Raw genomic sequence first — 15,005 nt, forward strand, 5'->3', positions numbered from 1 at the left:
AATGGTACACTTATACTCAGGGGAGCTATGGTTAAGTAATGATCTAGCAAAATTGACTAAAAAAGAATGGAAAGTGAGATGGTAGATGAATCTGGAGAAATCAGTATGATGAAAGCCAAGGGAGGAGGGAACATTGGCTCCCCACTCTCGCTCAACCTACATATCCAAACCATTGTCAGTCTTGGTGTTTATACCTTCATAACATCTCTTGTGAAAGTCCCCTTCTCTCCACTCAAACCACCATGACCCTAGGTCAGGTACTTACCACCTCTCACCTGGATTATTACTATAGCTTTCTAACTCATCTCCTTATTCAAATCTTACCCTGGTCAAATCATCCATCTCTCACTGCCAAAGGGATTTTCCTAAAGGGAAAGTCTGACTGTGTTGACTCACTCCCCCCAATAAGTTCCAATGGCTCCCTATTACTTTCAGTATTAAAGATAAAATCCTCTATCTGGCTTTTAACCCTCTTTATGGCCTGGCTCCTTGTAGTCTTCTCCTGATGTACTTCCTTCCACAAACTCTATCATTTAGCTATACTGTCCTTGGTGGTGGTTCTCACACAAGGCATTCTATTACCAACCTCTGTCTGGCCCCCATCCATGGCTACCCCCCATGGATGCACTGAGACCCAAGGCCTCTTCACAACTGCCACTTCGTTTCCCTGGCTCCCTTCAAGCCTCAGCTAATATGCCACCTTCTGCAGAAGGCCTTTCCTGGTCTCACAGATGTTTGTAGCTTCTTCTCTGAGACTACTTCCCAGATAACTCTGTACATATCTTATATGAACTCAATTATTTAAATGTTATCCTCCTCCCCTAAAATGTAAGTTCTTTGAAGGGTCTTTTTTTAACCTTTCTTTGTACTCCTAGTGCCTGACATATAGCAAGCACTTAATAAATGCTATTTGAGTGGTAAACCAAAGAGCGGTTCAAAAGAAGGAAGACTGAGAAAAAGCCATTAGATTTAGCAGATTTTTTTTTTGTTCAGTCTTTTCAGTTGTGTCCAACTCTTTATGACCCCATTTATGTTTTGCTTTTTTTTTTTTTAGCAAAGATATTGAAGTGGTTTGCCATTTCCTTTTCTGGCTCATTTTACTGATGAGGAAACTGAGGTAAACAGGGTAAAGTGACTTTGCCCAGGGTCACACAGCTAGTGTCTGGGGACAAATTTGAACTCAAGAAGATGAGTCTTCCTGACTCCATGCCCAATGTTCTGTGCACTATGGTGCCACCTAGCTGAAAATTAGAGATTGCTTAAAACTTCTGAGATAATTTCAGTAAGGTAATGAGCTCAGAAGTCAGGGGCTGAAAAGTGAAAGGGGATGTGGCAGTAGGGGAAGTGAGTACAGATGACACTTTTTAGGAGTCTGGCAATGAAAGGGAGGAGAGCTATAGGATGATCATGTGAGAGGATGGCAGGATTAAGCAAAGGCTTTTAAAGGATGGGGAAATCCTGTGCAAATTTGTAGGCAGTAGTTGGAAGAAGCCAGTACAGGGAGGCTGGAGACTAGGGTGGCAGGAAGAGCATGATTGATAGGGCAAGCTCTGGGAAGACAATAGCAAGGATAAAAATAAAGGGATTAGACTGGGTAAGAAGAAAGAAAAAAATGAGCCACAGTGTGGGAAAAAAATAGGAGTTTTTTAACAGCATTAGCAGCTTCAGTATTTTTCCAAGTATAATATGATAAATATACATTATTCAAATTAGTGAACAAAAGCAAATGTTTATTCTTAAAAGAAATCTGTTCTTTTAAGTGCAAGAATTACAAAATAAATACTTACTGTTATTTGCAACAGTCAGGCAAATAAATGAACAAATAGGGCGAATTATCTCAGGTTTTATACAGCTCTGTAGCCATTTATTTGCATGCTGAAAAACTGAACTGCAAAGTTTCTGGTTGACATCTAAAAGACATTAAAATAAAATATGATTTATTTTAGCTTGGCTAAAAATTTCCTACTTGAAGTGTGAATTAATAGTAATTAGGTTTTCATTTTTGTTTTTAGGTTTATTTTCACAACTAAAATTCCAAGTTCAACAAATATTTAAGCGTATATTGCATACAATGCTATGTTAGACACTAAAGAAAATAAATTAAAGACGATGTGGTATATGCCTTCAAAGAGCTTACAGCTTGAGTAGAAGGTTAGAAAGGTTGAATAGAGGGAAGAAAGTTGCAACAGGTGGAGATGGAGGGAAAAGACATTCCAGCTACAATGTCTGGAATTATCTAATTAAACACTTGACATGATTACCATTTTGTGGATTATTTACACATGCACACAAAGCGCTGCACACTGAAGACCACAGCTGATAACTCTGGTGAATGGTTTCATTTGACAAATCCATCTCAGACACGGAAAGAGCTGTTCTATTAGGGAACAAGCAAATACAATGACTTAAAATGTATTGAAGATTGAAGTGTCAGTTACTTATTAACAAATATCTTATATTTGCTCACCTAAAAAACTGTAGCAGGATACCAACACAACCTGTTTCTCTCACAAGAGTCTGTCCAGCCCCTAAAAATAAGCACAAAATGGTCTGATGACCCATGTTGTTCTCTAACAGTCTTCAACAATCAAATCCAGAACTCAAGCAGCATTGTTCATATCAACACCCTCTTGATCTCCCAGAAAATGACCAGTACTAATTTTGTATTTTTCTATTTATAAAATGGAGAAGCCAGGATCATAAAATTCAAAGCCAGAATTATTTTAAACATCATCTAGTCCAACCTTCTCATTTACCAAAGGAAGAAAACAGGTCACAAGAGGTAGGTCACACAAATGGCAGGTAGCAGAGCTAAGATTTCAACATAGGTTCCCTTGGTTCCAAATACACTATACCACACATTTACCCTTCTTTGGGTAAGTTCTATTTTAGGGAAGAAAATTCTACAAGCCTATCTGCTATGAGCAATTAAGTTGAAATTTCATAAAACAAATACAGCAATCCTCAAACTTAGACCTTGGTAAAGTCTCTTAGGAAAATGTACACCCTAAGACTATGTCTACAAAAATGCCTAAATGACCTATCAACTGAGGGGGAAAAAAATCAGTGCCAATCATTTATTTCTAAAACAGTCATTTAGTTGTATGTGAACAAAACAACTTGTTGATTGATGCATGTGCACCCTCACATGTATGTATGTATGTATGTATGTGTGTGTGTGTGTGTGTGTGTGTGTGTGTACACAAAGAACCCATATCATTTCACTTTTCTTAATATTAATACTGGGATGATGTGTTCTTAATTTCCTTCTAGTAGCTTTCAGAAGTTTGTGAGACAAAAAGAACTCCGAAGAATCAGAATTAAAGGGTTGAGAAAAAATAAAGCTATTAAATTTTAATTTTAAAAGGAGGTATTAATGCTTAAAATGTTTTCTAATGTAGCAAAAAAAAGATACTTACTGTTATTTGAAACCAGGACTAACATCACATAAACAGACATTCTTTTCAAATTTATGTTAGATTCGTACTTAGATAGAAACCAAATAATGTCTTCAAAAAATTCTGAAGTGCACAAAGTTTGCTGACAATAAACTGAAATAAAAATGCAAAATTTAAATTACTTCAAGGAAGTAACCATTTTAAAAATGAATATAATTAATTATTCAACAGGTGAACTCCAAGCATATATTTACTTTCACGAATATATAGATTAGCTATACAACATAATTTCTACTATAACTGATTAGCAATGATTTAATTGGTAGACCTGAGTGATCACTAATCCAAGGCAAACGTATTTGAGTGATACTCAAAAATGGCTCCATTGTCCTAAAAAGGTATACATCTTGTCAAAAATTTGGACAAATGAAAACTCAAAATAAAATCAGAAAAAAAAATTCTTAATGTGTTTAGGAAACAAAATGCACAAAAGAAGTTTAAGAGAGAAACTCTTAACCTCACACTGGGAAATAATAAGACAAACTACACAGGTACTATTTCCATAACCCTTTTAAAAAGTTGATTATTTTCTAGCATCTTCCTTTCTCACTGTAATAATGCAGTAAGAGAGGCAGCTTGGTAGAGCAGAAAGAGAGCTGGTCGTGAAGTCAAAAAAGTCCTGGGTTCAAGGTCTACCTTTGATACTGCTGTCTGTGTGGCCCTGGGCCAGACATTTAATCTCTTCGTGCCCCAGAGGACTAAGACTATAAACTGCTACATAAGTGCTGATCTGCTAATTAGAGCTCCCTACCCTGGCAAAATCAGAGGTCCACCAAACATATGCAATATGTTTTTAAAAATAATTTGGGGATTAAAATACACCCAACTACATCCCTTAATAGACAATAAATTCCAGAAGGAAAGAGAATATGCCTTACTTCTTGTATTAGCAAGGCAATAATCACAATATAGACGATAATTGTAAATATGCCTATGTAGTTCTGTATTGCAAAATATAAGAGACTCTCCATATAGAAGGTAGAAGAAATAAACCATTTATTCAGACATCAGAGAACCATATCCCAAAACCAATAAGTCTGGCCCATCCAGGCAGCAAGCAAATTCCAGAACCAGTAGGACCACTTTATGGTAACAGCAAAGAACCTAAAACACAGCATCACAGCAGGGAGCCAAGCCATCCCATAACCTTCCCGCCCCCTGCTGGGGCCTGACCACCAACAATCACTCACAGCACAGCTAGCACATATCTGCTCTCTCCCCCATCTCTAACCACTCTGAGCATTTCCTGCTCTACCCTTTCCTGTTCCTCCCATTCAGCAAGCTCCTCCTACCATGTGACTTAGGCTTCCTGTGACATAAGCAGGTCACATGGGCCTATTAATGGGTAGGAAAGATCTTCAAATTTACATTATCATTACACTTTTCTACCTAGTTTCTCCTCAGCTGCTTAACACAGTGAATGGAAAACAGAAGGTGCTTAATACATGTTTGTTTAATGAATGAATTCAATACAATCTCTATAACCAGCCACCAAAACATTATAGGAATTTAGAGCTTGTTGGATATAATGGTATATTACTGCAACATGAGAAAGGTCAAACATGAAAAATGAAACAAAGTATAAAATGATGCAGAGTTAAGAAAGCAGATTCAGAATATATTCTGATTATAATGATGTAAATAATAATACTAAGCAACAAAATCCTTAAGAAAACAGAAAAAAAAGATTTAAGAAGAAGGCATGGAAATAAGAGGGACATTTTTGTTACTACCTTGTACAAGTTACTCTATACACTATTTAAAAAAATAAATTGTAAACAATTGAAGCTTTAAGTTTCATATGTGATCTTTAAAAAACATGCACTTAAAATTTTCTGTAAATGGTAACTAATTTTAGAACAAACATACTTTTTAAAGGAGGGAAAATAAAGTGGGGGAAAATAAAGCTGAGGTGACAAACTGCTAGTTTTACTTCAAATTAAGTTATCAGCAGATTAAAAAAAAACTGCTTGTCAAAAAGCAGTTTATGCTTATGGTATGAACACCCCTGTACTGGGCAGTTTTAAGTCTTTGAAAAAATTTTTTTTTTTTTTTTTTACTAATTTAGCACCCATAGAAAGCCACTTAGCATGAAAACTAAGGAAAAAAGTGTAATTTAAAAATATTTGCTGGCATTATAGAAATGTAACAGAATGGCTAAATAATAATAAAAAAGTAAAGTAACATTTTACCATTACATTCTGCAACAGCTCCTAATGTAAATAACGCTGCTTCTTTTACCATGCTGTGAATGCTTGACTTTGCAAGGTTTTTTACAAACATCAAACCACCAATCTCCCGAAAATAAATACTTGCATCACCTAGAGGATTGTAAACAAAATAAAAGAGAAATTACATTTATCTAACAATTCTCTTGGGACAAAAAAAAAAGTCTACAATGATAATGTGACAACATATTATTTGAATATAAAGATACACATTTTTGCACTAAATAGCACAATATTAAATGAAAATCCTGATTAAATGTTAACACATTTTCTTACTGTTTTGCTGACAGACTGAGTAAATAGTAACCAAAGCCTCCTTTTGTGAAGATGGGTTGTCCATTTGATATTTAAGACACTCTAATAATAAATTCAGGTCAGTCTTCATTTCTGAAAGAAAACACGTTTTATGACTTCTAATTATTTTAGCCAAAAAATGTCCAACTAATTATTTTGTGACAATCCTTTAAAGAAAATAAGACATTAAAACATTCCTTTTAAGGAATACAGAAGCTATTATGAACCTACCTAGCAGTAGATACTTAATTGGATGCTCAAGAGATCTTATGAATTCCACAATACATTGTTCTTAATTATAAGTACTTAATTTAAGTACATAACTTACTGTTGTTTCTTATATGTCTTTATTTTAACACTCAAATAATTTTTCCCTTAGTATTTTACATGTAAGAGCAGCTAGGTGGCGCAGTGGACAGAGGGCTTTTCTGATGTCCACCTCTTCATCATTTCTTATAGCACAATAGTATTCCATTACATTCATATACCACAACTTTTTATAGACATTCTCCAACTGATGGGCATCCCCTCAATTTCCAATTCTTTGCCACCACAAAAAGAGCTACTATAAGCATTTTTGTACATGTGGGTCCTTTTCCCATTTTTATGATCTCTTTGGATAAAGACCTAGTAGTGGTATTATTGGATCAAAGGGTATACACAGTATGACTGCCCTTTGGGCATAGCTCCAAATTGTTCTCCAGAATGGTTGGATCAGTTCACAACTCCACCAACAATGCATTAGTGCACCAATTTTCCCACATCTCCATTTTCCTTTTCTGTCATATTAGCTAATTTGATAGGTGTGAGGTGGTACCTCAGAGTTGTTTTAATTTGCATTTCTCTAAAAGTGATTTTGAGGATTTTTTCATATGATTATAGATAGCTTTGATTTCTTCATCTGAAAACTGCCTGTCCATATCATTTGACCATTTATTAATTGGAAAATTGCTTTTATTCTTATAAATTTGACTCAGTTATCTATATATTTGAGAAATGAAGGCTTTATCAGAGACATGTAAAAAGTATTTCCCAGCTTTCTATGCATCAATAACTTAAAATACCAAAGATGACTTCTGCTAATAAGACCCTAAGTAACACTGCAAAGTAGAGGAAGTTTTCTTCCTCAATCTCCCTTCTTTAATCCCTCTCTTTCTGTTGCACCGTTCCATCCAGCCCTCAAGTATCCAGTGTTCCCCTACTGCTCTCTAGATATCCAAAGTCCCACTCTGTGGTACTCTACCCAATTTGCCTTTCATGAAAAATATGCCAAGTCCAGAATTATTAATCCCTCTTCCCTCAGTCCTACGTAGGACTTTCTTTCATCAGTAAAGGAAAAAACTGTATCATTAGCTGTCAAGGTAAAGTACATATGACTTAATCTTCTAAAAAGTATTTGCTGGTGGAAGAATGTATCAAAATCTCCATAGTATCTCTTATTAGTAGAACATATTGCAGAGATATTTTTGAAGGGGGGACCTTCCTAGGTTCCTTACCAACTGTAGGCAATTAGTCTATCAGTTGGCATTTCCCTTCCTAAAGTGACCCCACCAAGCAAGAAAAGCAGAAACCAACAATTTGGCCTCCTGCTTCTAAAAGGCTGCAAACATTTAGGCAATGCACTCCTTGGTAAGAGATGCAGCAGTCACTTTTATAATTTGGGGGAACTATAAGAATGGTTTCAAATAGTAGGAATATGTAAAATAAGAAAAAAGTTATAAATAAACTAAACTTCTACTTTAGTAACAACCTCATTGAAAATTAAAAACACCAACAGTGGTAACTGAGTTTGTACTTCAATAATAACCTCCCTGTATTTTAATAATCACGACAATGCATCCTGTAAACTCTTGGATAAATGAAACCTCCTACTCCCAGAATATTAACAAAGGGTCTATGGGTAGATTATCACTGCCTCCACCTCAGTAGCTAATTCAGGCATACATTCAGGAAATGGTGTCAACTTACATCAGAGATTGGAACCTTTTATTGGAGTACAAATCATGTAATTTTAATGTACTTGTCAGTTTTTATAGAAACCTATCTGTTCTTCAGAGCTAGTTTCAAAACAAAAAATGATGACATTTAATAAGTATTTCTAAAATCAGCTCACTATGAAAATAGAAAATTTATTAGATTATTTTTTTAATTTATTGGATTCTTGAAGAAAATGATACAAACCACAAAAGGGTAAATTTCTATAATATAAATTGGGAGTTTCATTTCTAAAATAATCAAGTTTAGAGTTAGAATGGATTTTAGAGATAATATGTTCCTATGCCCTCTGTTTACAAAAGACCCAGAAGTTTAAATTGGTGCAGAAGTTATTGGTCAGGTAGAGCTGATATGATCTGAGGCCCCTTCCATCTCTGAGACTGCAAAGTGGAACAGGCACTGTGTGGTACTGGACAGTAATGGATTTGCAGTCAAAGAGACATGAGCTTGGATCCCACTTTGAACACGTTCCATGTGACCATAGGAAAGAGAGAGATGAGAGAGAGGAGAGAGAGAGAAATGTGAGAGAGATGAGAGAGAGAGATGAGACAGAAAGGAGGAGGGGGAAGGGAGGATGGGGAGAGAGGGAGAGAAAGGGAGAGAGAGGGAGAGGGAGAGAGAGGGAGAGAGAGAGCGAGAGAGAGAGAGAGAGAGAGAGAGAGAGAGAGAGAGAGAGACCAACCAGTGGTGTGGTTATAATCAGTCCTACACTTTCGAAAAATCAATTTGGTAGTTAAGTGGAAAACAGATTGAAATGGGCTGAGACTTAATTTGTCTATTGCAATAATCTAGGCAAGAGGTGATGAGGCTCTGAATTAGGATGGTGGCCATGTGAGAGGAGGAAAGGCACATATACCAAGGGTGTCTATCAAGATTAGATAAGATTGGATATCTGGGTTCAGTAAAAGCAAAGAGTTGAGGATGACACCAAAGTTGTATGGTTGGGTGACTGAGAGGATGGTAATAATAGGAAAATTACATGATCTTCCACAGTCATAGGAGAGCTAAGAAGAAGAGGGGTGAGGTGGTGAGATGAGTTCATTATTGGACAGACTGAGCTGAAGATGTCTCTTGGACATCAAGTTTGAGATGTCTGATAGGCAGTTGTAGATGTGAGACCAGGCGTGAAGCTAGGCCTAGATACAGAGATTTGAGAATCATCTGTATACAGATAACTGAATCCATGATAGGTGAGAAGCACTGGGCTAAATCGTATAGAAGAGAGCATTGGACAGAGGGCCCAACTTTTTCACTTTACAGATAAGTAAACGTAGGTTATAAGTTCTCTTACATTTCATAGGCAAAAAGTGGCAAGGAGAGATTTAAAATCAGGTCCTCTAATTCCAAATCCAGCATTCTTTCCATTGCAGGTGCTTAATAAATGTTTGCTGATTGAATTAACTATAGAGAGCTAATAATGCTAAACAGAAACACACTTAACAAAAACATGAAATCTAATTCAAGAACATGAACTGTGAGTTTCCCACCTTGCGTGTTCTTTGTCTCATCTTTTTCCATTTTTGTTTTCTTAAGCTTCACCTATAAGACAGACATTTTATCAGTTCAAATCCATAGTGCTTCTCAGTACTGCAAATACATTAGTGTGTCAAGCTAACTGGCCTTCCTCTAGCCCCTTTGCTCCGACTGTCCGTCTCCAAGTTCTTGATCCCACTGCTAGAGTTGAGCTACCTTACCATCCTCCTCTAGGGAGGTCAGACAGGAATTCACAAAAACCTTCAGATTAGCTTTTCTAGGACCTGCTTCTCAGAGATTAAGCATACTTCCCATTTGTGCCACCATTCTGTAAATAGGGAGGGAGTCATTAAGTGTAAATGGAATTTCTGGCTTTCTATACCCAGTCCTGTCACGCTATTTAACAAAGCTATATGGTATGTATGGTGTCCATTCCCCTTATTTTACAGAGTATTTTTTAATATGGGAGTTCAATAAACAGCAACAAGCCAGTTGTTCTAAAATTCTAATTTTACGTGATTAATGTCAGTTTTGTAATTAACCTTCCTGTTTTTCAATTCTCACAATTTCCTAATTAAAATGCTACTAGTAAACGTTTTCATTGATCTTTTTACTGATGAAAAATTGGAGGAGTAATTGGGGGGGGAGGGACAGTTTTGATGTGTGAATGAACTTTAGCTGCCACAAACACTGACCTGCTCATCCTAAGTGACTTAAAGGAAGTCACTTCCCCTCACTGGGCCTCAGTTATATTATTTGTAAAATTAGGAGTTAGACTAGATGATCTCTCAGGTTTCTTCCAGTTCTGAATTCTATGATCCTTCACCCTACCTCCTGCTCCTTTAAGTCAAACAGGAAATTAGCAGCCTCAGTTCCCTTTTTTTGATTGTGCCTAGGTTTTTCTTACACTCTGTCCCTGTGTCTTATTCATACTAAAATCATAATCCTCATTCCCCCATCTTTATCACATTAACTTGAGAAAATGTACACAGAAAAGTAAAGTAAATGACGATTATCCAGGATTTAGCAGTAACGATTCAAAAACAGCCTTATACTTGTATTGAAAGGGTCCAAACTATTAAGCTAATCACACTTTTAAAGGGCACTGATAATCACTGTAAAGATGATGTTATATTACCTGTTTACTCCCAAAAAGAAAACTCTCACTTAAACTACTATAAGTGTGACATCAGAGTAGTTTAATTCTCTAAACATTATGAGAAGCAGCTGGAAATCAAGTTTTGTTTTTGTTCTTAGGGAACCAAGTTTCTCCTCAGTAGCAGGAGCACAGAGGATCACAGGGTTTAGAGCAGGAAGAGACCTCAGACATATAATCCAGTCTCCTCATTTTGCAAACTGAGGCCCAGGGAAGATAAGCGACTTGCTCAAGGTTACATAGGGAGTAAGCAGACTCCACCTGTTCTTTTCTCCCAATGTGACTTCAAAAATAACCTCCCAGTCTCCCAATTTATAGTTTGAATTCATAACAATCAAGTGTAGCATTGGCATGAACTTCAAAATGTAACAGGAAAACCATGTTCCCTGATATTGTTCGAAAAATGCATCTCCAATGTTTAAATGTTTAAAACCCACTGAAACAGCTACTTTTCCTCCAAAACTTCAGGAAAGTAAATATCTTCTAATAGAGGGCTGTCCAAAATGTGGCCCATGACTGCATGCGGCCCACAGTGTGATTTATGCAGCTTGCCTACAAGCATAGAAATTTACACAAATGCTTTAATAAATGAAGCTGAGCTACCTCAGAACTCTCACTAAAATGGCATATCAAAATATATTGTCTAGTTTCAATAAAAACCTAAGGTTGGACAGCTCTGTTCAAGTATATGAATATATAAAAATTAGCACACTTAGTACTAAAGTCCTAAGAGGCCCGTATTATGGCTTGTAATTTCTACTATTCTCTTTCAAAGGTTAGGACTGACAACTCAAATGAGGAGAATTTTATGGAGGAAAAAAGTCTTTAATTTCTTCTTCAAAACTGCTTTATATACCATAGATAATGAGAAGATAAGAAGAAATATTCAAGTAAAGATGATATGAAATTGTTCTTATGTTAAAACTGCCTTAACAACAAGCTAATCACTAGAAAACATAATGTTTGAACCAATCAACATAAGCATTAAGAGATTATACGTGCTAAGCACTGTGCTAGATACCAGGAATGCAAAGACAAAAAAGACAATTGCTGCCCTCAAAGAGATTACATTATATAGTAGACAGTATGTACACATATAATTACATATAAAATAAACAGAAGGTAATTTGTGGGGAGTAAGGCACTAGCAGTTGGAAACGTTTCAGGTAGGTGGTGATATTTGAGCTGAACTCTGAAGGAAAATAAGGATTTTACAAAGTAAAATTGCAGGCATGGGAGGTGGCCTGGACACAGAGACAGGAGATGGTGTGCTGTATGTAAGGCTCTTTGGCTGAGCGGAGAGTTTGTGAAGAGAGGTTAAGCAGTTAAGGCTGAAAAGGTAGACTGAAGTCACATTGTGAAGGGCTTTAAATACTAAACAGAGAAGCTTGTATTTATTTAAGCCTACAGGTATTAGAAAAATCAGTTTATCAGTTGTGTGAAGGCTGAAGTGGAGAAAAGGGAGACTTTAGGCAAGGAGATAAGATTTCTGTTTTGATATGTGGAGATAGGTTATCAAAGTGGTTTCAAATGCAGGGGCTATATAGAAATCCACATTATATACTATCTGACTTATTTATCAGACCATCTGTATAGTACTTATTCCACAGTATTCACACAGTGGCCCTTGTAATTTAATCCCATCCTTTCACTTGGTCTTTTTTCAATATTCCTTCAGTACTCCCCTTTCCTTTGCAGAGTCCAAATAGAAGAGGGGTTCACTAGAGATGGTGAAGTCCTCCAGATGCTCCTGCTTGTGGATAATATTGTGATAACTGCAACAATCCTAAAATACCACAGGGGCTAAATAAGATTCAAAACCATTAAAAAGATACCAGCTTAGCAAGCTACCCAAGTAACAATAAATTAATGAAAAACGCCTATTGCTCACAGCCCAACAAGCTGTTGGATAGTCAGCCCACTGAGTTGGACCATCAGTACATGGATTATTGACAGGTACTGAAAACAGATGAGCTGGAGCCAAAATTGAACAGGAGGAGGTTGATAGGTTGGATTTTATTTTGGAAATTTCAAGGTGCTTTCAAAAATGACACAAAATTTCATTTTTAAAAACACCAACATTTCCCCTACAATGTAGCTACTTATCAAAGAACAACACAACATCCAAAAATAAGAAATAAAAATTATGGATGACCCAAAGGGCAATGGAAAGACATGTAGTCTGTATAAGTAAAATGAAGACTAGTACCAAAACGTTATCAGCAAGGAAATATATTAGAGGCAGAGAAGATGGTAGATGGGGTCATGCAGAAGGAATAAAAGATAACAGATAAAAAACTTCAATGTTGGAATGATACTCATGAAATATTTTTTTAAAAAGCTCAGAAGGCTGTACTGAGTTGTGTGGATTCTCTAGGGGGAACTGATGGAAGGTCATGGACAAGAATCAGTTTGAAAAGGCACAGACGGGTTGAGGTCTGCCTCAATGCAGGGAGTATCCACACTGATGAGAATAAAGATTCCTTGGCCAAGAGTTCTACGAAGGAAATGTTCTTACTCTGAGGTCCTCAGATTGATTGAGTGGGTTTTAAACTTGGATGGGAAAAGAATTACATCTTTGTTTTCATTAACTTTTAGCTAAAATTTAGCATTTTCTTCCATTATGAATTTTTAAAAAATTATTCTGAGAAAGGTGCTATAGGCTTCTCCAGTCTGCCAAAAGCAGCCCTAAAGAAAAGTCTAATAACTTCTCTAAAGGATCTAAAAACGATTCCTTGACAAAACAACGATATTAATAAACAGCTTCCAGAAACTAGAACATGGTAGAAAAATCACAAAGCTGGAAGTCAGAAGTTTAGAATTCTAGTCCAGGCTTGTCACTAACAGGCCTGTCTTAGTGACCTTCACAAAGACTCTTCTCTTAGGTTGTGGAAACATTCCTGGGCCCAGAGGAGGAAGACCTGCACTTAAACCCTGGCCTTGACACTTCCTGGCTGTATGACTGTGTAAAACACTTCACTTCTTCAGACTTCAGTTTCCTCCTCTAGGAAACTATGGTAGTAAAAACTTGCACTGCCTAGCTCCAAGGACTGTTGTGAAGAAAACTCCATTTTAAAACTATGTAATTATTCACCTCTCTGAGTCTTAGTTTCCCGATCTTGGACAAGATAACATGAAAGGTGTCTCCAAGTTCTAACATTCTACAATTGTCAGGGTATCTTCCTCTTAATTCCTATGCTGCAGTTGTAGGCCATTACCCTCTTCTATTTCATGGAAAACAAAGTTCTCATCACCAATGGATGTGCCCTTGGTTAAGCCATCAACAGAAGGCTCTTATCTTTTAAAGAAGGCCTGATCCCACAAGTGCCTCACACCATCACCTCACTTGAAATTAATAATAATAATAATAATAATAATAGCTAGCATTTGTATAGTCCTTTATGGGTTACTCTCATCATCACTTCTATGTCACAAATGAGGAAACTGAAGATGAGAGAGAGGTTATCAGATTCACCCAGGGCCCCACAGCTAGCATCTGAAGTTGGGTCTTCCTCAGTCCAGGTCCATCGGGCCACCTAGCTTTCCAAAAAAAAAAAAAAAAAAAAGCCTTGTTTCATATACTTCCCGGATCCATGGTCTCATCTCTGGCCCATCTTGTCCTCCCTGTATCAACGCAGAGAGCCCCCAACCACTCTAACCCTCAGGAGGCAGTGGCTAAAAAAGTTCACCCTCCAATGGACGACGCCTTGGTGATGAGCCTCTCCCAGCCTAGGTCGGCAGAGGCCACCTCCCGGGTCATTTTGGGTTCCCAGCCGATGCTGGAGTTTGGTCAATGCCTCGGTCGGGTGATGGGGAAGCCAGGGTCATCTGGGAGGGCTTTGGTGAAGGGAGGACCCGGTGGAAGCCATGACGATCAACCCCCACCCCAGGGCTTTCCAGGGTGGCAAAGGGCTTCCTCTCTTACAAGTTGGGCTTCTCTTTCTTCCTCTGCATGAGGAAGAGCAGAGGGTGGCTACCGTACCTGCCCCATCCTATGAAAAGATGGGGGAGGGAAAAGACATTTACTAAGCACCTGTGGTATACCAGGCCCTGTGCAGAGCGCTTTACCTCATGCCATCCGTGGCTTTGTTTAAGCCAGACCCTCCCCCCTCCCCCCGCCCTGGATCTCGGTTTTCTCCTCCGTTCCACAGCCTCTGTAGCCCTGGGTGGGGGTGGGGGAGGTCAGTCTACACGCACTGCCCAGGCCTGGCCTCGAGCTCTTGGTGCTCCGAGAAGAGGAAAGGCGCGCGCGCGCGCACACACACTCCCTGGGGTGGGGTGGGGTGGGAGGGACGGGGACGGGACACTCCTCGGGCCCTCCCGCAGGTCGTAGGCCGACCCTCGGCCTCTCACTCCTCTGGGGAAACTCGGAGTACCTCCGTTGAGTCCAATCCGCCATTT

At 37.9% G+C, this 15,005-nt stretch overlaps 1 protein-coding gene across 3 annotated transcripts in view; it reads right to left on the reverse strand.

Moving 5' to 3' along the window:
* TERB1 (telomere repeat binding bouquet formation protein 1) overlaps positions 1–15,005 on the reverse strand; it is a 52,350-nt gene extending 37,345 nt beyond the window's left edge. The window contains exons 1-8 of one of the 3 annotated variants that reach the window (XM_036748105.1): positions 14,638–14,726; positions 9,463–9,514; positions 5,963–6,073; positions 5,651–5,779; positions 3,420–3,551; positions 2,468–2,528; positions 2,262–2,377; positions 1,788–1,910 (exon numbers count right to left, since the gene is read on the reverse strand). In XM_036748105.1, coding sequence (XP_036604000.1) covers positions 1,788–1,910; positions 2,262–2,377; positions 2,468–2,528; positions 3,420–3,551; positions 5,651–5,779; positions 5,963–6,073; positions 9,463–9,493 — 703 coding nt within the window. In that variant the 5' untranslated portion in view covers positions 9,494–9,514; positions 14,638–14,726. Of the gene's footprint in view, positions 1–1,787; positions 1,911–2,261; positions 2,378–2,467; positions 2,529–3,419; positions 3,552–5,650; positions 5,780–5,962; positions 6,074–9,462; positions 9,515–14,637; positions 14,747–14,980 lie in introns of those variants that run through there. The other 2 variants (XM_036748107.1, XM_036748106.1) reach the window with 2 other exon arrangements.

This window comes from Trichosurus vulpecula, chromosome 3 (assembly GCF_011100635.1).
Source record: "Trichosurus vulpecula isolate mTriVul1 chromosome 3, mTriVul1.pri, whole genome shotgun sequence".
Taxonomy (NCBI): domain Eukaryota; kingdom Metazoa; phylum Chordata; class Mammalia; order Diprotodontia; family Phalangeridae; genus Trichosurus; species Trichosurus vulpecula.